The sequence below is a fragment of the Bubalus kerabau genome, chromosome 9 (genome assembly GCF_029407905.1).
Source record: "Bubalus kerabau isolate K-KA32 ecotype Philippines breed swamp buffalo chromosome 9, PCC_UOA_SB_1v2, whole genome shotgun sequence".
NCBI lineage: Eukaryota > Metazoa > Chordata > Mammalia > Artiodactyla > Bovidae > Bubalus > Bubalus kerabau.
This window is the reverse complement of record NC_073632.1, coordinates 84,968,163-84,991,878: the sequence shown is the minus strand read 5'-3', so window position 1 is coordinate 84,991,878 and position 23,716 is coordinate 84,968,163. Positions and strand designations below refer to the sequence as shown.

At 39.4% G+C, this 23,716-nt stretch overlaps 1 protein-coding gene across 1 annotated transcript in view; it reads right to left on the bottom strand.

The window, feature by feature from the left end:
• Nucleotides 1–10,716: 10,716 nt before the first annotated feature.
• HECA (hdc homolog, cell cycle regulator) overlaps nt 10,717–23,716 on the bottom strand; it is a 45,222-nt gene continuing 32,222 nt past the window's right edge. Inside the window, exons 4-5 of the mRNA XM_055535768.1 lie at nt 16,885–17,039; nt 10,717–14,155 (exon numbers count right to left, since the gene is read on the bottom strand). Coding sequence (XP_055391743.1) covers nt 13,991–14,155; nt 16,885–17,039 — 320 coding nt within the window. The 3' untranslated portion in view covers nt 10,717–13,990. The remainder of the gene's footprint in view (nt 14,156–16,884; nt 17,040–23,716) is intronic.

Here is a 23,716-nt window from a genome sequence, read left to right as displayed (position 1 = left end):
CACAAACTCCTCCACATGTGCTAATAGCGCATTTCTGACAATGATCAATAAAATATGGTTTCAAACGTTTTTAGCACCTAATGACCCAATCTTACTTCCTCAATACATACAAACAATAGGTTAGTTAGTAAATAGTCTATTAAGTAAAAAAATCCAAAACTGGGTGATATGGTCACACACTTTTGCAGCTGGGCAGCAGAACCTGAACACCCCAGGGGACCCTTCCTGCAGAGATATCCTGGTGCCCAGCCTCGGTCCACAGCCATCATCCAAGCATAATCCAATGAACTGCACAGGTGTGCTTCCTTCTCCAGGAAGAGACCCGGTAAACACAAATAATAGGAAATGGGCAAAGAAGTATCATGTTGGATGCAAGATATACAGATTGAAGGGAGAATTTATTATTCACAAACTAAACTTTCTTAGGGTTTCCCTGATAGCTCAGTTGGTAAAGAATCCACCTACAATGCAGGAGACCCCAGTTTGATTCCTGGGTCGGGAAGATCCGCTGGAGAAGGGATAGGCTACCCATTCCAGTATTCTTGGGCTTCCCTGGTGGCTCAGCTGGTAAAGAATCTGCCTGCAATGTGGGAGATCTGGGTTCGATCCCTGGGTTGGAAAGATGCCCTGAAGAAGGGAAAGGTTACCCGCTCCAGTATTCTGGCCTGGAGAATTCCATGGACTGTATAGTCCATGGGGTCACAAAGGGTTGGGCACGACTCAGCGACTTTCACATCACATCACAAACTTTCTTAAGCTACTACTGTGAGAATTGTATTTAAGGCCCTTCTAAAGTTTCTGGTATTTTACTATAATTTTATTTTTGACTACAGTCCAGGTGGGCAATAACTTAAGGTATTAAATATTTACATGAGCTCATAGTTTTACCCATAAAGATTCAATCATCATGTTTTCCATCCATTCCAGCCCCCTTCTTTTTGCAAGGTTCTGTGCAAAGTAGTTTTGAAAACATGTTTCCAGCCAATCATTCAACTGTTGACCTGGTAAGATTTCTTAGATGCCTTATTGTTTAATTCCTACAATTCAGTTCAAAGAGGGCACCTAAAGCAACTATCAGCTACTACAAATTCAAGTTTAACCATTAGGTGAGCTGCTGGGAGAAACTTCTCTCAGTACCTTGAAAGCTTACTTCCTTGGCCCACATTAGAAATCTGGTCCAGAAATGTATACTTTCAAAATGAGCACAGCTCCACAAGCAGACCGTTTACTTCAAGGCCTTTCTGATTTTCTTCCTTTGGGGTTGAATTACAAATTTTGAAATCCTTACACTCATAATTAGTATCTTGTTAAATTATATTTAAACCAAGAAAGGGCTTATCCAGGTAATGCTAGAGGTAAAAGATCCACCTGCCAGTGCAGGAGACCTAAGAAATGCAGGTTCAATCCCTGAATCAGAAAAATACCTTGGAGAAGGGAATGGCAACCCACTCCAGTATTCTTGCGTGGAGAATCCCATGGACCGAGGAACCTGGCAGGCTACAGTCCACAGGGTCGCAAAGAGTCAGACACAACTGAAGTGACCTAGCAGAGCACAGCACAAACCAAGAAAACTGAAAGTGCCTAAGTACCCACTCCAATCTCAAAATAGAGACAGTTTTAAAAGAAAAAGACTTCTCCTGAACTATTTTAAACATCATTCTTCTTTGATAAAATAGTTTCTTTTGAATTTCAGAACATAGCAATTTCGAATACACTTTCTTCCACAGCTTCAATGATTTGCTACAGATATCTTCTTAAAACTTTCAACTAATACAAACCCAAATATGCACATCAGCTTTAAGAGAAATCATAAGGTTTTTAGCAACAGAAACAGAATTTGCATGTTACCTCCTTTTTAATTTTTTTACCCCCAAAAGCTATAATAAAACATTAGTACCTCTTACACTAAATATCATATAAATACTTAATGTTAAAATCCCAATTTCAAAAGAGTAAGAGCCAGAACCTACATCCCATCTACCTAGATGACAGATTAAAGACACCTGGAAAATGATTGTGATTTCAACACAATTCTTCAAAAATAACTCTTGCTGCCTTGCACACAATTTGGTACATATGCATTAATAAACCTGACAAAAATGTAAATGAGAGACATGCCAGGAGTGAAACTTCTCCTTCAGAATTTTTTCAATCTAGTAAAATTCTTCTTAATCAAAAAACGCAAATCTTATATGCCAAATGCTTTGTTAGAATTTCAATTCGTTATTTTAAGAAGGATCTATATTTAAAATTTCATTTCAGTGTCAGGGAAGATCATAGATGACACAGTAATTCTCAGCAAGAATATTTTAGGTGTACATACCTTGAGGAGTCTTGTCCCCTCTCATGGAATGCCACCACTTCAGAAGTAGAATTCAGCAGTTTTTAAAAGCTGCACACAGCTATCAAATGTGACCAGTCTTCTGAACAAACAATCATGACTCCTTTTGGCTCCTACCCCTGCACATAATATGTGCTCAATAAACACTGAATTGACTAGCATTTAGCATGTCAAGCATGACGTGTGAAAGACGAATTTTAGTGAGATAGTCATAGCTGTTTAACACCAGAAATCAAGAGCATCTGGGATAGATGTTATTTTTTAAGTAGAAACAGAGTCATTACTAACTTGTTCATTTTATCTCTTACGTCTGTTTCTCAGTGAAGAGTTTATAAATTCATGAAGCTATTAATTCATTAAACCTTACTCTAAGAATATTAGAAAGTTGGTACTCGTGTTTTCCTGCGGTAACAGAAAGCGTGACCCAAAAGGTTAACTGATACGCCTGAGTATGAAGAAGGCACAGTTTAAACCCAGGTTTCCTGCGTCCGAGTCCCTGGTTGGCTGAGTGAGTTCAGATGCCTGTTAGGGGTTACTGATCCTGCAGTGTTTCAGCAGATGCATCGCAACCTTGATGCCTCAAGCTGGACCGGGCCAGCAGAGACAGATACCAACACCAAAGGACATCACCCCGGCCAGCACAGGGTGACCATGATCTGTTACTGTCACACTCCAAGCGTTATCATTTGCAAGTGATGTTCATTGCACTAAGTCAGGAGTATGGACGCCAGCCTTCACGGGCATACTTGAGATGAAAAATACAATCCCTGTAGCACAATGACAGGCCCCTGTTTTCACCATGAAGGGGGGAAAAAGTGGATCATTTCCCAGCCCAAGAAAGCACAGGTCTTGGTGTGAAGCTAAAAACCCAAATAGGCATAATCAAACATGGCTTTCATGAAATGTCTAACCTACCTTACTAAATCAGATGTCATCTGTTTATTAGTCCCACCACCTTCTCACCCCCATCTTTCCTTACTGCCTGACTGATGCTGCTTTTAGCTCACTTCACACACCCACTGCTTTAGGCTGTGGGGAGGAATACTGACGCTTCAAGGGCAGAATTCGGCAAACGTTTCTTAAAAGATGTTCACAGCCTTCTGAACAAGTAAGCCTGCTCTCAAAAGAAGCTCTTTTATGAGTCTGACACAAGGTGTGCAATTCCTCCCCTGGTATTAGAGAACGCTCCACATCTTCAGGAGCCCCTTAGGAAGAAGCCTCCTGTGACGCGCCCTTAGCATTATCCACTTTCGGTAAAATGCTTGCCATCGTGTGTGCTGTTGGGCCACTTTCCTCATCTGTAACATAAATGGGTTGACTCCATTTCTAAGGTCCTTCCTGCCCTACTATTATAAAAAAGCTTTCTGAAATAACATACATCATCAAAATAAGGTGCATTTTTAGCACTTATTACCTGCCAGGGTATGTGCTAAAGCATTTTATTGCATTAAGCACTTTATTTACACTACTTCATTTAAACCTTAATAATAATACCCTTACCCCCAGGCAGACACTCTTACTATTTACAGCTGATGAAAGACAGTATGAGTGCTTGAGCAGGAGAATCATCCTCAACCAACCCTTCCTTGGCCAATCTAGCAAGTACACTGACTCCAGTTCATTTTGTAAATCTACACTGTGATGAATGACCTCAGTACTGTGGATGTTAGTAGCTGGTAGCTGCTCTTAGGCAGGGTCTCCATGCAGTTTACCCCTGCAAAGCTGTGTCCTTACCTAGAATTAGTCGTGTTTGTCTCCAAACTTGTTTGTGCCAGTTATACTTGGCACAGCAAAAATGTAATTTAATAAAAATAGTACATAAGCCAATGACATATAATTATATAAAGAAAACACCATTTCAGTAACTCACTAAGATGCTCTGGAGTGACAGGACAAATCATATACACACAAAAATGTTGTTGATTATAATACACACAAAAGATAATACAGTCAAAGATTAGGGGCCAGAAACCCCCAAAGTCGAGACAGTTGATAAATTTATATTGTTTCTCCTATGCCTTTAAGTTCTCATTCCATTTTGAAGAAATCCAAGTGGGAGGTTTCTTAGAGAATGCATCACAAAAGGAGATTTTGCAAGAAAGGCAGCCTGGTCCTCCAAGTGCCAGAATCACACGTTAAAACAAGCAGAAGAACCACATCTGCCCAATGAATGTGTATGTCTTATGTAAATCTAAAAAAAAAAATTGATGGTATATAAGTCATTGGGAGTGGGACTTTTCTGCTTTATGGAAGTATAATTCACATACTAAACTACACATATATAAAGTATACAGTAAATTTTGACATATATATAAGAAGTCATCATCAAAATCAAGATTATGAACACATATATCACTGTCAATGGAGAAGGAAACGGCAACCCACTCCAGTATTATTGCCTGGAAAATTCCATGGACAGAGGAGTCTGGCAGGCTACAGTTCATGGGGTCGCAGTCGGACACGACTGAGCGACTTTACTCACTCACTCATCACCCCCAAAGGTCCTCATGCCTCTTTGTAATCATTTTACCTACCCTCCCCCGTATTGTGCTATGCTTAGTTGCTCAGTCGTGTCCAACTCTTTGCAACCCCATGGACTGTAGCCTGCCAGGCTCCTCTGTCCATGGGGATTCTCCAGGCAAGAATATTAGAGTGGGTTGCCATGCCCTCCTCCAGGGAATCTTCCCAACCCAGGGATCGAACCCAGGTCTCCCGCATTATAGGTGTTATTTTTACCATCTGAGCCACCAGAGAAACCCTCCCCCATTTCCTCTTTCCATCCCCAGGCAAAATTGATCTGCCAATACAGGCTCATTTGCATTTTCTAAAATTCTACATAAATGGAGTCATATAGTATATAGTTTCCTCCTCCTGACTTCTCTTTAGAGTAATTATTTTGAGACTCACCCATGTTGCACGCATCAATAGTTTGTTCCCTTTTATTGTGGAGTATTATTCTATAGTATACTGTTTACTGATGGCTCAGTTGGTAAAGAATCTGCCTGCAGTGCAGGTAGACCCGGGTTCGATCCCTGTGTTGGATAGATCCTCTGGAGAAGGAAATGGTAACCCACTCCAGTATCCTTGCCTGGAGAATCCCATGGATATAGGGGCCTGGTGGGCTGCAGTCCATGGGGTCGCAAAGAGTCAGGCACGACTGAGCGACTAACACTACGCTATTCTATAGCATAGGTAGCCCCCATTTTGTTCATCCACTCTCCTGTTGATATAGACATTTGTGTTGTTCCTGTTAGGCGCTATTACAAATAAAGCTGCCAGAAACTTCTAAACAAGTCTTTCTGTGGACATGCTTTCACTTCTCTTGGGTAAACACATAGAAGTGGAAAAGCCAGGACACAGAATAAGTATATGTTTAACTTTTTAAGAAACTACTGGCTATTTTCCATCAGCAGCATGTGAGTGTTTTTTATGTCACATTTTTTGCCAGCAATTGGTATTCTTTTTTTTAAAGTCATTCCAATGGGTGTGTAGTGGTATTTCATGACGGTTTGAACTTGCATATCCCTAGTGACTAATGATGTTGCGTATCTTATCATGTGTTTGCCATTTTTATTTTTTTGGCAAAGCATTCAAATATTTTGCACTTTTTTTTTAAAGTGGCTCATTTGTTTTATTACTACATTTTGGAGTTATTCATTATTTTCTGGATCTAAGCTCTTTTCTTCCAGTTTGTGGCTTTTTTTTTTCTCAATGTCTTTTGAAAAGCTCTTAATTTTAATAAAATACAACTTATCTTTTTTAGATTTTACATTTATGATCCACTTTTAGTTAAATTTTTTTAATAAGGTAAGAGTCTTGATCCAAGTTTGGTTTTTCACATATGGATATCAAATTTTCCAGCTCCATTTGTTACATTATCTTCTCTTAACTGAATTCTTTTTATGTCTTTGGCAAAAATTAATTGCCCATCTATGTAAGTGTGGTTTACTTTTGGACTCTATCCTTCCATTGATCAGATTGCCCACATCTGTGCAGGCTTTCCTGGTGGCTCAGATGGTAAAGAATCTGCCTGCAATGCAGAAGACATGGGTTCAATCCCTGAATCAGGAAGACCCCATGGAGTAGCAAATGGCAACTCACTCTAGTATTCTTGCCTGGAGAAATCCACGGACAGAGGAGCCTGGCGGGCTGCAGTCCATGGGATCCCAAAGAGTCAGACATGACTAAGCGACAATACTTTCACTTTCCCATTTCTGTGCCAACTGTAGCAATCTTTTCAACTTTTTTGATTTACCAACCAGCTCATGTCTAGTTTTGTCTAGGGGCTTTTACTGTATTCCTGCAATGTAGGAGACCTGGATTCAATCCCTGGGTTGGGAAGATCCCCTGGAGAGGGAAATGGCTACCCACTCCAGTATTCTGGCCTGGAGACGTCCATGAACAGAGAAGCCTGGTGGGCTACAACCCATGGGGTTGCAAAGAGTCAGACACAACTGAGCCACCTTCACTTTACAATATTCCAGTGGTTAAGAAAACTGACAGGGAAGGGAAGGCAGAAGAAAGGACAAGATGGGCAGGTAGAAAAAAGATAAAGCAAAGGTATCACAACAGGTAATTAGGACAAAGATTAGAAAGATTATTGACACTTCCAATAATAAAAAGTGGCTTTTTCTCAACTCTGCCATCAACAAAGACCACCCCCCACCTAACAGAACTCTTGTTTTGAAAGGTTATGTAAAATAAACAGCGTTAGATATTAATTCATTTATGTTCTCATATATTATTCATCAAAGGCATATACCATTGTTTCTGAACAGTATGGGATAACCATGGTTGCTGTAACTCATGCCAAAAATAAACTGACCTTTTAGATATCCTGTGCAGTCTTGCGATAGGTAACATTCTGATCCCCATGAAGTTTTGTGAAATAGTCACAGAAGCCCCTGGGACTGCCACTGTCTCACTCTTGGCCCAAACCACTCTCTTCTGAGGCCATGGGTTCTTCTGGAGCTTCAGACAAACTCTAGCCCAGGGGCTTCATCTGGCTTTACTTTCTCCATCAACCACCTGCAGTGTCATCAGAGCCTCAGAAAAATACGTGATTCGCTGATGTGATAAAAAATAACAAGAAAGTGTAAGGCATCGATTGCCAATCCATGGTTTTACAATAATTAGAAATGCCGCTAATGATTAGCTCAAGAGATAACCCCTACAACCATGAAAAAAATTTCTCTCTCAGCACTACAAATAACCAGTGATCAGGTAGAGCAACTCAAAAAAGTCTGAAATACTAGAGCTTCAGACAAAGAGTACTGAAGAGAAACTTAACATGAAACACACCAAGAGCAACTGTTTGAAAACTTAGTCAAAAAGGAAAACCCTGTCCCAGTTGGGGAGACCAAAGCTATCAAATCTGACAGCCTGACATGTTTGAATCCAGAAACATCTTAAAGTCAGATCCCGAGTGAAGAGTGACGGATTCTTAGTGCAGACTGTTACAATGTCACCCGACACTGAGACACAGCTCTCTTCAAGCAATGACTGATTTTAACAAAAGAACAGCAGTCAACAAATAACACAAAAAAAATGAGGGAAAAGACACGATTATTCTGATTTCAAATATTCTTTCTCCTCTTTAGAAGTTAGAAGCATTCCCGTTTGTTTTCTTCTTTCTAAAAATAGGAGATGTTTTCCCATGTGCTTGTCACCCTCACACAGGGGGCTCAGTAAGCCTCTCAGAATTACTTCCATTTTAGCACCACTGCTGCTGAAGTGAGGGCTACTGTACCTTTGAAATCCAGCACCTTGTCAAAGGGCTTCCCCTATGACTCAGTGGGTGAAGAATCCACCTGCAATGCAGGAGACACAGGAAACAGGAGTTTGGTCCCTGGGTCATGAAGATAGGCTGGAGGAGGAAATGGTAACCCACTTCAGTATTCTCAAAAATCCCATGGACAGAGGAGCCTGGCAGGCTACAATCCATAGGGTTGCAAAGAGTCAGAGGCAACTAAGCACACACATGCCTCGTCAAAACAAATCCAAAGCTCTCTCTCAACTGAAAACAAACTACACACTCACTGATGTCATTTTGAGAAGCAGGAGAGGAAATCCTGACTTAATTCCCAGTTAGCCATTAACTGTTCAGACTTATTTATGTAGATTTAACTTCTCTGGCAGAGAAGGCAATGGCACCCCACTCCAGTACTCTTGCCTGGAAAATCCCACAGACGGAGGAGCCTGGTAGGCTGCAGTCTATGGGGTCGCGAAGAGTTGCACATGACTGAGCGACTTCACTTTCACTTTTCACTTTCATGCACTGGAGAAGGAAATGGCAACCCACTCCAGTGTTCTTGCCTGGAGAATCCCAGGGACGGCGGAGCCTGGTGGGCTGCCGTCTATGGGGTCGCACAGAGTTGGACACAACTGAAGTGACTTAGCAACAGCAGCAGCAAGTTCTCTGGGCCTCAGTTTATCTTTAAGATGAATGTAACAGTCAATAAGATTGAAACAAACAAATGAAAATAACAAAACAGAGAACAAAACTACTGGTTACCAACAGGGAGAGGGAAGTGGGGAAGGGCATGATAGAAGGGATTAAGAGGTACAAATTACTATGTATAAAATACATAAGCTTTAAGGATATATAGTACAGCACAGGGAATATAGCCAATCTTTTACAATTGTAAATGGAATATAATCTATAAAAACACAGAATCATTATGTTGCACATGTGAAACTAATATAATATTGTAAATCAACCATACTTCAATTAAATGTATGTGTGTGTATGCTCAGTTGTGTCCAAGTCTTTGCAGCCCTAGCCTGCCAGGCTCTTCTGTTCATGGACTTTTCAAGGCAAGAATACTGGAGCAGGTTACCATTTCCTCCTCTAGATCTTCCCCACCCAGAGATCAAACCCGTGTCTCTTGCACTCCTGCACTGGCAGGCGGATTCTTTACCATTGAGCCACCTGGGAAGCCCACACACACACACACACACACACACACAATGTGAACATGACAAAAAACACAGTCCTCACTCTAAATTCTGGGATCTCTAATTCTATGACTGTTACAGCTATGAATTTTCTACTTTCAGGCTTATGGGGAATGTAATTAGATAATTCCAAACTTGATTTTAGTTATGATCTAAACTTTCAAACAACTGTATCAGAACCCCTGGCATGATGTCTATCACCAGGAAATGGTGCTGTGGGGCCAGATTCCACTTGGATTCCACTTGAATACTGACAAATGTAATCAGTATTTTTACTGAATACCATGAGACAAAGTGCTTTGTTTATTTTTGCTGTCCCTGAGACAATACCAAATTGAGCTTATATGAATTAATTATCACAGTGTCAAAGATTGTCATTAGAATAAAAGTATCCTTTAAAAATACATTATTTCTAGTGTATCTGTATGACACTTTACTATCTTCAAAGATATTTCATATTCATTAGATAAGGTTTATCCCAGGTATAGAGAACTGAAAGAACATAAAAGCTCAAGCAAAGCTTTTTTTTTCTTCCAAAATTTAACTCTTTACTAGAGAAACAGCCTATAAAATTAGCAAGCTAACTGCTGCTAAATTTAAGTCAAAGCTACATAAGCAAGATTTAAAGAAATGGAAACCACTAAGAACAAATAAAATTTTCCTCCATTAAACATAATTCTTAATAATCGGTTTAACTTTTCTTTCTACCATAGTAAGAACTATATGTTCCTTACAACTGCAAAGGAATTTTGTTGAAATAAATTACACTAGTAGCAATCATGATATCCTAAGTCATTAAGGCTTTGAATAAAATAAAATTTATATCTCAGATGTCTGTAGGAAATAATGGTAAAACAAGCTTGGAATCCCCTGGAGACTCTTTCCTCACCCTCCTTTCCACATGTTATTATGTACTCTAATCATTTTGTGGATTTCAATTCTTTGGCTAAGAATAATATATGAAATGAAGGGAACAAGGAAATTTGAAACATAAGCTAAACTAGATCACAGTGCCTCAAGTCAGCAAGAAGTTTAACAACTCAGTTTTCATTTTCTTATAACGAAGAAGGATATAATCTAGTCTTTTCATCATGCAAATTGTTGCAGGCCTAGAAACAACAACAAACTGTAGAACAGGATTATCTACTTAGTCAGATATAATTCCCTATAACCAGAACAATAATTATGGATCATCCACATGGAATGAACTCTGTTATACAGAATGCTTATTTTGTTGTAAAGGGAATTTGTATGTGACGCATCACTTTTAAACAGCAAAAAAAGTTCTGAGTCTTTATTAGCTGCAATAGGGACTTTGAAATAGCTACATGAATTATTATCTTTTCTGACCAAACAATCCCACGCTCAAAAACCTAAAATCCCAACAGAAAATAAAGTGGCACACTAAAGAGAGAATACAATATTAGTTTCTGAAATTTTATTATTTTTAATACATACATTTCACAAACAGAAACCTTCTAACACCACACAATTCCAAATGTTTCAATTTTATCAACATTCTTTAACTATTTACACTGTCTTCTCTCAACAAAAGTGCAATCCAAGACATCTTGACAAGAAATCTTTACTGACAAGAATGTATTTTTGAGCTGGTGTTAATGACGCCCATCCATTATGTTTTCTTTCAGTGATCTGGAATAATAATAAAGTCAACAGGACACAGAGATGAGTTGGGTTAGGCAGCATCCCTTTACAGGAACCAAAACACTGAACAAGAGCACTTTCTCCTCACCTCCTCCCCAACCTCTGACTGCAATGACCCAACAGCTGCTACCATGAGACTAGAGAAGAGCAAACTGGAGTGACTGACCCGAAAACAGGAGTAGAGACTGCATGTTAAGCACTGATCTTACGGACAAAACGAAAGATTTCAGCAAGTTAGTCTGGGTGATCTAACAAGTTACATTAAAAGTTTATCTGTTAGTTTTAGGATTTAAACACCTAGGAATATTCTGTTTGGAGAAAGCTCTTTCTTAATTACAATGGGATAATTCAGCCCACTCCCTAACTTCATGGCCATAGGTGTATCAATTTGCTTCAAATGCAACCAGAAAACAGAAGAGAGTGAAGAACTGAGCTAGCCTGAAGAGAAGATGACAATACCATCAGAAATAGTCATCCCACTAAACTAAAGCAGGTAATTTTATTTGTTCAAGGTTTAACTCTTAAAAATAATGATAAAACAAGTTAAAATATATAAAAATTACCTATAAGTGAGTTCATGTCTTTGAACACTATTAGAAAAACAGAAAATGGACCTCTTGGATGACTAATATCCTTTAACATCTGAACCTCAACCAAAATAATCATCTTTTGTGGTATATTCCAATTCCTATCAAGGTACTCAGAGCAAAGTACTTCTAGAAAGTATGATGAAAATATTAAGGTCAGCAGATTCCAAAATAAAATTTATTCTTCACATGGTTGCATACTCAATTATATTTTATTCTCAAATCTGCCAAATTTTCCATTTTAGACAAGAATGCAATTCCATAAAGGCATAGCAATTTAGCACCCACAGAATCCTAACAGAACCATCAAAATAAAGGCCACAAGCACATTTTACTCAACTACAGTGAAACCTCCTCATACTTATTTCTCCAAAAGTAGACAACAACACAAGGGGAAAATACTGAATGCATCTACACTTGCAATAGTTTTAGGCTGAGGGGCATGTAGGTGATCTACATGTAAGCTTTTAAGCTTCAGAACAATAATACAAGCAGGTTTCTCTTTAGAAATTTAGGTGGGTTTAAGAACAGCATTACAAATATTTTACTACTCATCTGAAATTTAGAAATAAAATCCAATGGTATGCTGAAGACAAGAGAAACGCCTCAATTTTTTTATACCTGGTACATGACAGAGAATCAATAGGGAAACAGCTGATTCAGTTACAGTTTTGTGTATCAAAGACAGATTTGCAAGGGCTATGTCCTATAGACCTCTTTTCCTTGCATCAAAGACTGTCAGGCTAATAACAACTTGCTGCGTCTTATGAGCATTGAGCATTTCCCCCACTGAAATAGTCTTCAGATCATCAAATATCAAACTAGATGCAAACTAGATGTGGTCAGCCAAATTATCATCATCCAAACGGAAAGACGAAGAGTATTAGTCAAACTCTCACAGTCAGCTGTGTTCTTTCAAACAAAACATCAAATATTCCATGTAGCAGAACTGAAACTTACTTGCAATGATGCCTAAACACTTCTGAGAGGAAAAACAACTGTTTTTTCTTGGGGGTGAGAGGGGGAAATGATATAAACTAAATAATAGAAAATATCCACATAACCCCAAATTTAGTTACCCATAAAAGGATATTCTCAGCATCCTTATAACACATGTGTGTATTATAGCTGAAATTACCAAATTCATTTTTTGAAAAATCATATTCCAATTCCAGTTTTATAAAGATAAGGGGTGTCAGTCTATTTAAATCAGGAAACTCTAATAAACAGAGGCTGTATTTTAGAAAGCTCAATGCTCTAACAAAGTTCTATAAATTACCATCTTTTTCAACAGTGGTAAGGTATCATGGAGATCTTTAGAATAATCTATCCTCAAACATATTGTTATGCATTTTAATTGGTGATCTTCCAAAATGAAACACTTTAAAAAGAAATACTAAAATTATTCTTTTCCTCAAAGCTTCACAAATAATTTTTTTCCATTCCTTCTGAAGGTCAAATCTTTGATTTTGGAACCTCAGCACTAACAGAGTAAAATGTAACCATAAGCAGTTTGGGGGGAAGCTAAGTGTGCAATGATTGCTTGTGAAACTTACCAATTAGGGTCTGTGGCTGTAAGATTTACCTGTGAGAAGAATCTGACATCAAATGACACTTTGACAGTATAAACCTATATAAATCAGTACCGCCCAAATCATGTTATTCATGGAATTCTCCTTACAGGCTTGTTTGACAAACCTCAAAGATACAATTCAAATGACAGCGTTCTGCCCTTTTGCCCTCTGAGTCGGTGTGCATCATTTCCAAATTCTTTTAGCATGTTCTCTTTGTTACGGGTCAGTTTTACCTAAAAATATGTGCGACACCCATTGTTTTCATATGTCTTATAATTTGGATATTATTTTCAGTATGAAAACTGGCTGCTAGAATACAACAGGGATAGAATCAGGGCTCATGTCCACTTCCCAGTGATCTGTCGGTGAGGGGAAGCGGCAGGTCAGTGTGTGCTGCAGAATGCCAAACCAAAGAGGACAAACACACCATCAGCTCTCCAGGCACAGGTTACATTCACTTGTCACATGTTTTTCCCACGGCCCAGAGAAGACTTAAAAGTGGATCTTTAGACAGTTAACATTTTCTTCCCAACTCCTTCCATGCTCTCAGTTTATGACCATGTAATCCTTTTCCTAAATTCACCCCATCCTCCCCACCACCCTAAAAGCTGCCTGAGAGACTCTTAGTGATAGCGAACCGTTCCCCCAAGCTCACAGGAGTACCTGGCTGGGTGCTGGTCATGACCACAGACTAACACGTGGGAGTCAAGAGAGGGCAAGGGGCAGGACCCCTTTAAGTGGCACACGTACACAAAGTAACTCTCCTTTCAATTAGAAAAGAAATGAATATCACAGAAGGCTTCCCTAGAAAAGATATGTAACAAAGTAATATCAATAAAATAGCTATTACTAAAGCAAAGCTTTCATCAATAAGCTTCAAGAACTTTGAAGGAGGAAAATGGCTTCACGAAATGGTAGTCCAGGTTGCCACAGTGTGGACACTGCTGGACGTTGCTGTACTCGGAGAAGTACTGCATGCCAATCCGCACGTCGATCACCGGCTTCCCACAGTGCTTACAGTTCAGGCGGGCCTGCAGGGGGAACACAAGATGCCGTGAGCCACACTACCCCTCTGCCCCCCCAGCATCGCCAAACAACACTCAAGACTGCTTACCTGGGAAACTGATCAAGAGTTTAATAAAGCATGAGATATTATACACACAAATATTTACCCATCAGCCTAAAAGATTAACGATTCTTCATTTCTCTCCTGATGTGCAGCACTGCTTGTAATTACTCTACAGATGGGAAGAAAATTCTCGACCTGTACTGCCTAAACTTCTCCAGTAAAACTCCTAACAATCGAAAATCTCTTCCCTGTGGGTTTTAATAAGTGGCTGAAACCAACCTCTCTCATCCAAACCTGCATGAAATTTCTTTGAAGATTGTTTTTGAGTTTATTTCTTAAATGTATATACATTTTTCATTCTACTCCTAACTACACTTCTGCTTTCTTTGAGGTAGAAATAAAATTTCCCTCAAATACTCTAGTAAAATTGAGGATCTGGAAATAAGGGCCATGTTTACGCTGAGGCTTCTGGAACCTGCAAGAACACTGTGCCTTCATTCATGCCCTGGCCTCCCTCTAGTAGCACCAGACCTAAGCTTTCAGCAATAGGTCCAAGGACTTCAGTGAATAATAGGAAATTATAAAGTACAGCGGGCTCTCAATTTAGATGCATTCTAAAACCACTTCATCCTCAAAACGCTCCCATAGGTAGGTAGTAGTATATCAATTTTAGATGAACATACTGAAGCACATGGTGATAAAGCAGAAAGGCTGAGATCTGAACTCCAGTAGCTTACCCAGAGCCTACCCTCTTAGTCATTACAGTCTACCTGAGATAAACTCCCTTTTAACTGACTAATCTCTCTGAACAGTATTAAAAGTGAGATTCTAAGCACACCTCTCTCTTTAACCACTCTCTTTAACCTGTTACTCGTTTCTAATAATGAATTCCTGCTTATTTCGGCCTCAAAGTCTTCCTGAAGACACTCCTTGATGCCTTTGTAGCATCTAACATTTGTACCTTTCTCAGTGAATATAGTTAATTGATTTTTTTTTAAGTCAAAAAATTGATTTTTTTTTTTAAAGTCCACTCCAGTAAGGGGCAAGGAAAAAAAAAAAGTGTCTGGGATTAAACTGTTTTAAGGAAGAAATATATGGTGAGTAACAACAGGCTGGGTGTGGCATGATACCACTCTGCTTTTCTCCCTGAAGATAAGACAGCAATCCCAGGGCCTGTCAGTGCTGAAGTAGAAAGAGCACCAGGCTGGCAGTGACAGAGGTTTGTGGTCATGCTGATACGTGTGGGAAGACCTGGGGAAAAAGTTATAATTGTTCAGGCCTCCACGGCATGTGAAAAATAGAGAGTCCTTTCCAGTGCTAGCACTCTTATGAGTTATAGGCCCACACATTCTTTCACTTCCCTATTTCTTTAAAAGGTAACTCTCTGGTGTGTGTAGGAGAGAACTCTTCCTTTTGTTTCTCTCATCTCAAGAGCAGGTAGCAAGGTATACTGGGTATTATAAAATGCTACAGTGAATAACTCTTAGTAAAAGACAATGATATCTCATTTCCAAGACTAAGTTTTAAAATGGAAATGTGGTCTGTATATGAGAATAGCATAAAAGGACTCAATTATATCTAGAATCATATGACAGGCTACGAATGACCATTCAGGGCTCTCACGACTACATTTCTCTTCTAAGATCAGTAGTACAGACACAGAAAGGCTGAAATACCAACCCCGCCAACCTCTTCATTCAACCAACACAGCTTATCTTCTGAATAAATTGCTAATGGTAAGGATGTTCTCTTTATAAAAATCAAATCATAATGCTAAAGATAAAAAACTATTAATAAACTACTGAAATGTTTATCAGGTGTTTATATTCAAGGCTTAGCCACTTAAGAGGAAAGGAAAATAATCTCTCCAGCCTGTAAATATCAAGGAATTATATAAAAAGCCTTTTCTTTTCCAAAGCACTTGGAAACAAATCAAGATATTTCCAAGGATTTTGTCTTCTGTTTCTATGGACTTATTTAATGCATTTTCACATGTTAATACTTTCCTCTCTTCCTCATGACAGCTAAATTTCAGCTGCTTTCTTAGCATCAGAATATGCCTCCCCTTAGCAGAGCTTTAAGGATTACAAATCTTTCAAGTCAGCCTCAGACATATTCCATGGCAGGCAGATCCTATATAAATTGCACTGTCCCACACAAAGGAAACAAAAAGAAAATCCTGTCTATGAGAGGAAGTGAGACTTTCTTCTTTCCTTTTAAATGACAACTTTTTCTTACATCTAAAGCTTTAAAAACTCAAGTAAATAAGAAGAAAACTAAAGGAACCATTGAGCATCCCATCCCACCATCCAGAGACAATCTCTGGTAACAGGCTAGCAGAGTCCTTTTCGTGTTCACTTTTTACAAATTAAAGTGTGCTATTCTGCCATTTAAGACGTGCTTTTTTTGACTTTAAAGACTGAAACTATTTCCCACAGAATTATACATTATCCTGCAAGATCCTGTTTAATGACTGCAAAGTATTCCAGGAACGGCAGCACCATGCTGTAGTTAATCAACCGTCACTGCTGGACTCCTGGGAGGCCCTTGGCCGTTCCTTCCTGCGGCACGTTCTCCACACCCTCCCACCTGCTCCAGCATCACCCCAGGGCCGCCCTTGACTCTTCCATATTTACTTGGGGACATAAGCCTGAGGTCCCCCACTGCTTGCTCTGCGGGGTCCACACCAACCTGACAGCACGGAGAGGCGGCCAGGATGTCGTAGGTGTACATGGTGCCCAGCTGGTGCCAGCTGCCGTCCCACCGTGACTTACACTTGATGCAGATGATCTTGTGAACACCTTCCAGGCAGTCCACGCATACCGCATACAGGTGCATGAGCCTCCCTGTGCACAGAAGACACAAGGCTGAGAGCGGCTGGCAAAGAAGCCACCTTTGGTCACCAAAGGGGATTAAAACAATTGCTTATTTATCAGTTATAAGCCAACACTTTTTCATCTGAACAAATATAAAAAGCAAAATAGATGATACATATCATATATCCCCAAGTTGTCCTTTTAGAATAATGACTCACCACTACTATTCAACATAGTTTTGGAAGTTTTGGCCACAGCAATCAGAGCAGAAAAAGAAATAAAAGGAATCCAAATTGAAAAAGAAGTAAAACTCTCACTGTTTGCAGATGACATGATCCTCTACATAGAAAACCCTAAAGACTCCACCAGAAAATTACTAGAGCTAATCAATGAATATAGTAATGTTGCAGGATATAAAATCAACACACAGAAATCCCTTGCATTCCTATACACTAATAATGAGAAAATAGAAAGAGAAATTAAGGAAACAATCCCATTCACCATTGCAACGAAAAGAATAAAATACTTAGGAATATATCTACCTAAAGAAACTAAAGACCTATATATAGAAAACTATAAAACACTGGTGAAAGAAATCAAAGAGGACACTAATAGATGGAGAAATATACCATGTACATGGATCGGAAGAATCAATATAGTGAAAATGAGTATACTACCCAAAGCAATCTATAGATTCAATGCAATCCCTATCAAGCTACCAACAGTATTTTTCACAGAGCTATAACAAATAATTTCACAATTTGTATGAAAATACAAAAAACCTCGAATAGCCAAAGCAATCTTCAGAAAGAATAATGGAACAGGAGGAATCAACCTGCCTGACTTCAGGCTCTACTACAAAGCCACAGTCATCAAGACAGTACGGTACTGGCACAAAGACAGAAATATAGATCAATGGAACAAAATAGAAAGCCCAGAGATAAATCCATGTACCTATGGACACCTTATCTTTGACAAAGGAGGCAAGAATATACAATGGATTAAAGACAATCTCTTTAACAAGTGGTGCTGGGAAAACTGGTCAACCACTTGTAAAAGAATGAAACTAGAACACTTTCTAACACCATACACAAAAATAAACTCAAAATGGATTAAAAATCTAAACGTAAGACCAGAAACTATAAAACTCCTAGAGGAGAACATAGGCAAAACACTCTCCAACATACATCACAGCAGGATCCTCTATGACCCACCTCCCAGAATATTGGAAATAAAAGCAAAAATAAACAAATGGGACATAATTAAAATTAAAAGCTTCTGCACAACAAAAGAAACTCTAAGCAAGGTGAAAAGACAGCCTTCAGAATGGGAGAAGATAATAGCAAATGAAGCAACTGACAAACAACTAATCTCAAAAATATACAAGCAACTCCTGCAGCTCAATTCCAGAAAAATAAATGACCCAATCAAAAAATGGGCCAAAGAACTAAATAGACATTTCTCCAAAGAAGACATATAGATGGCTAACAAACACATGAAAAGATGCTCAACATCACTCATTATCAGAGAAATGCAAATCAAAACCACTATGAGGTACCATTTCACGCCAGCCAGAATGGCTGCTATCCAAAGTCTACAAGCAATAAATGCTGGAGAGGGTGTGGAGAAAAGGGAACCCTCTTACACTGTTGGTGGGAATGCAAACTAGTACAGCCACTATGGAGAAAAGTGTGGAGATTCCTTAAAAAACTTGAAAGAGAACTGCCTTATGACCCAGCAATCCCACTGCTGGGCATACACACCGAGGAAACCAGAACTGAAAGAGACACGTGTACCCCAATGTTCATCGCAGCACTGTTTATAATAGCCAGGACATGGAAGCAACCTAGATGCCCATCAGCAGATGAATGGATAAGAAAGCTGTGGTACATATACACAATGGAGTATTACTCAGCCATTAAAAAGAATACATTTGAATCAGTTCTAATGAGGTGGATGAAACTGGCCCTATTATACAGAGTGAAGTAAGCCAGAAGGAAAAACACCAATACAGTATACTAATGCATATGTATGGAATTTAGAAAGACAGTAACGATAATCCTGTATGCGAGACAGCAAAAGAGACACAGATGTATAGAAAAGTCTTTTGGACTCTGTGGGAGAGGGAGAGGGTGAGATGATTTGGGAGAATGGCATTGAAACGTGTATAATATCATATGTGAAATGAATCGCCAGTCCAGGTTCGATGCAGGATACAGGATGCTCGGGGCTGGTGCACTGGGATGACCCAGAGGGATAGTACAGGGAGGGAGGTGGGAGGGGGGTTCAGGATGGGGAACACGTGTACATCCGTGGCGGATTCATGTTGATGTATGGCAAAACCAATACAATATTGTAAAGTAATCAGCCTCCAATTAAAATAAATAAAGTTAGCCTCCAATTAAAAAAAATAGAATAATGATGGATTACCAACTACCGTCAATGAAACACGTACTTAAAGTTCAAGTTTATTAAACACTGGCTTCAATTCACTTTTCTGAAAAGTGCTGCCAGGTTTACAATACATATATCCAAACTCACATGACCAAGCCACAGAGGCTCATAACCAACCTGGGATCATGCAGGGCTTTCTGCTCATATGGAGGCTGAACCGGCAATGCTGGTCTGTGCTCAGGGGCTCTCATCATCCCCTCATAAAAAGCCCAGAGTCTGTCTTGGTATTGATAGCCCAGAATTATGCCACAGCCACAATTACTATGTTAACTGTTCTTGCCTCCAAAATTGCTCAGCCATCACCACATCCAATTTAGGAACCAGAATTATATCTTACTTGTGTTTTTTTCCAAAAGGAGTTTGATGTCTTGTTATTTACTAGGCTCTTGAAAGTCACAAGCTCATCCCTCTACTATTTATCGATATCTAATGCTTATAAAGGAAAGACATCACCCTAGTTTACATGGAAGGGTTTAGGTTCAAATCAGGAAGAGTTAAAATGTCCAGCATCAGGCAACAGGTAGCAGCAACAACGTGCTCTCTACGTGGGAATCAGGGTTCCACTGTGCTAAAAACTACCATCGCAGGACACATACTCCTATGTGGTTTCTTATTCAGAATGTGCTGCCCACTGCCATCTTTTCAGTGGTTAAAGGTCAACCTGCTCCTTACCCATTGGAAAGGGATATACAGTACTTATAAGGAAACCTTTCATTTCATTCGCTTACAAGACTCTCTCCACCTCTGTGAGAACTATGCCCTCCTTGAAGGTGCAATGTCTAGCACAGTATCTGGAACATGGAAAGCACTCCATAACTGTATGTTGCATGAACGGATGGAATATGTTAACAGCCAAAGACATTTTAACCTTGGGGGCCTCTGCCAAAAATGGGATGGGTGACAATAGTTTCTTGCAATACTGCCCACCTCTGCTCTGTAGTGTTCTGAAAATAAAACGATCTCACATGCCATGCCCACTAAGAGTGACCTAGGGCATTTCAGGATGTCAGTTTTCAGTATCCAGCTGCCACTGGAAAAGGCTTCATTTCCAATCTCCCTTCTAGACTTACTCACTGCAGTTCTCCAACACTCAAAGACACCCAGGTGGCTGGTTGGAGCAGGGACAGATGGAGAAGTCACATGTTGGTAGCAATAACCACTATGATGAAGTTGACAGTGAACCTCACTGAATGCTTACCCAGGACCTGGCACTGTGCTTGGAGGCTATGTGACTCATTTTACTTAACCCTCATGACAACCCTATAAAGTAGGCATTATTGTTATTCCCACTTCAGATAGGAGGAAGTAAAACTTACTAGAGCTGAAGTAGCTTGCTCAAGTTCAAAAAGATAGTAAGTAGCAAAGTCCAGACTTAAATTTCTGTCTGACTCTTAACCTCCGCTCTACATCATGGGAATTCCTGGCCTGGACTGAGTCTCTGCATTTGTTTCAATTACTGTTTACACGTTGTCCTAAGTACTGAGAATTTAAAATTTCTAAATCTATTCTAGGATTGTGAATTCTAACAAATAGTAGATTTCTGTGGTTCTAAGTGGTAAAGAAGCACCAAAAGAAATTCTTAACTCCATCTGTCTCAGTAAATTAATAAATTATTAAACCTTAATAAATGATCACAACTAAGCAAAAGCATCTTCATCTGGAAAAGTCAGGGAAGAGGAGCTGGAGCTGGGCAAGACAGTGACGGGAACAGGGCCCCAACGCAAGGGCGTGACAATCCACAGAGTCCACCACTGGAAATAATACAATATTTCAGGAGTGTATCACCAACTGCAGCCTGGAATCTTATGGCCTGGAATGGGCCTTTCTATTGGAACTGAAAATGCTTTAAGGAATACATGGTTGAAACTCTAGAATGGAAGAAATGATTGACACTGGCTTGTTATAAAAAAGATTGCACGGACTTCTCTTAGATGTGGCAATAAAAACACAGACACATGCCAAGGCCCCACTTGTGGCACTGACTTGTCGGGTACTGATAAAACACCCACATCCTCAGATTTTTATTATTAACAATCAAACTGCTCAAGACCTTTGTAGTACACACCTAATGCATTCATTATCTGTGGATGTATATGTACTTCAGGTGTGTACACACACACAGAATTTTCAGGCTATCTAATGTTTACCCTCTCACCCACTCTCTGATGGGTATCCAAGATCAGTCCTGGGCTCAGTCATATACTCCTGCTTTTCCTTCTCTTTTCTCCCCATTCAAGAACTCTTCCATTCTTTTAGCCACTAACATTATAAATAAGCTTCAGTGTTCATCTTAGATGCTTATTTCTTATAACACTTGTGAGAGAGATCTCCACACAAAAGTCCCAGCATCTCTTCAAACCCAATACACACAAATGCCTCTTCTTCTTTCGTCTAAGGCCTGGTCCCTTCCCCAATTTTCTCCACTCCTGTTCATGATAATACCATTTACTTTGTTTAGACTAAGAGTGAGCCAACAAGGACACATCTTTATCCTCCACAGTCAAGCTGTCTCCAAAGCTGTAATCTTCCCTTTAACATAATCTCTCACAGCTATTCCCACCTTTCAATCTCCACTGTCACCACTCAGCTGGTCGCTTTTTTCCTTGCATCTAGAATGGAGATTTAAGTTACAACTGCAGAGCTTCCACCCCTTGTAAGCAGTTTTTCTCCCAAGCAACCATTGGCTTAAAAAAAATTTTTTTTGCTAAATTCTTCAATTCATCAACATGGCAAAGCTCTTTGTTATGGCTTGAAAGGACATCTGTAATCTGTTCTCCACGTACTTTACTCATTTTCCACTAGAGAACCTCTGCTCCAGCCAAATGGTTCTCTCAATTCTCTGTCTCCTGATCTTTTTATGAACCACCATTCCTTTGCTCACATTACTCCTTATCAACAAACACCTGATGTAGTAGTTAGACCCTGAGTTTATTAAAGTCCAACGCACCTCCTGATATCTGCCTTCACACTGCCTCCTTTGACTATCCAGGTCAAAGTGCCCTTTTCCTCCTTGCAAATGATAAGATGCTGCTTTATGTACATAATAGCCAGGTGATACCAGCTCCACAGGTGAGACTAGGGCCTTAGGCCTGGTAAAGTTAGTTACATTTTTATAAATGCATCTTACATCCTAAGATTATAGATTGATGAGTAGCAAGAATTGATAGTACCCAGTACAAGTATGCAATGCGTAAGTCTGGTTGGTTAGTGAACTGATTAAATGAAAGGAATTTGTCCATCATGAATAGAAAAAGGACAACTCTCATCTCTTGTACCCTGTACCCTTGTACCCTCATTCATTTTCATAAAGAATACTTCCAGTCATGAAATGATGATGATGTTTCCATCTTCTTTCCTCTATAATTATCCCCACACAGTAGAAAAGTCATGTAACAAAATACAAATTCCATCTTCCATGAAACAATGACATACTTGTAACTGTGAACCAAAATATGAGGTCAGAAATAAAATGGAGAAAATAGTAAATGGTGCAGCTCTGAAACTGGACAAAAAGCACAGGGGAGGTTGAGATGAAGAGCTGAAAGAGAAAGAGTAATTTATTACTAAATAACCACACATTCTATACAACTTTCATCAAGAAGCAGAGTCTATTGAATGATCCCCTGAATTTGGGATAGCCTGACAACTTATTTTGAAGAACAGAATGTGACTGAAGTGAGTTACTCAGTCCTAAGCTTAAGTCTCAAGAGAGAAGGGCCATGCAGCCCCATTCTTGCCATCTTTACTGCCATCCTGAAAACAGCATGTAAAAAAGCCCTGGCTAGTCCACTGGCACACAAAAGGATGTATAAACAGGGATAAGCCATTCTAGCCAAAGCTCCCAAGGCCAACCAGTCTGCAAACTGTGAAACGTGTAAGATGCCATCCTAACCAACCAACTCATAAAACTGTGAGAAATTATGAATCATCACTGTTTCACACCACTAAGTTTCAGAATGGTTTGCCCAATAACAAAGGCTAAAAGGCACAGAGGAGTAGGTGACATTCCAGAAAATGAGTAAGACCAAATTCAGCTCACTTTCCCTGCTGAGAAAAATAAAATAGAAATAGCATCCATGAAATAAGAACAGGATGCCATTAAAAAGACCTTTAGGAAATTACAAATACAACACAGAACAGAAAACCTTAAATTCAGTAAAAATATTGGAATATAAAATCACAGAAATCTTCCAGAGAAAAGAATGATAAAGAGATGAACAACAGGACCAAAAACATACATCTCCTCCACCTCA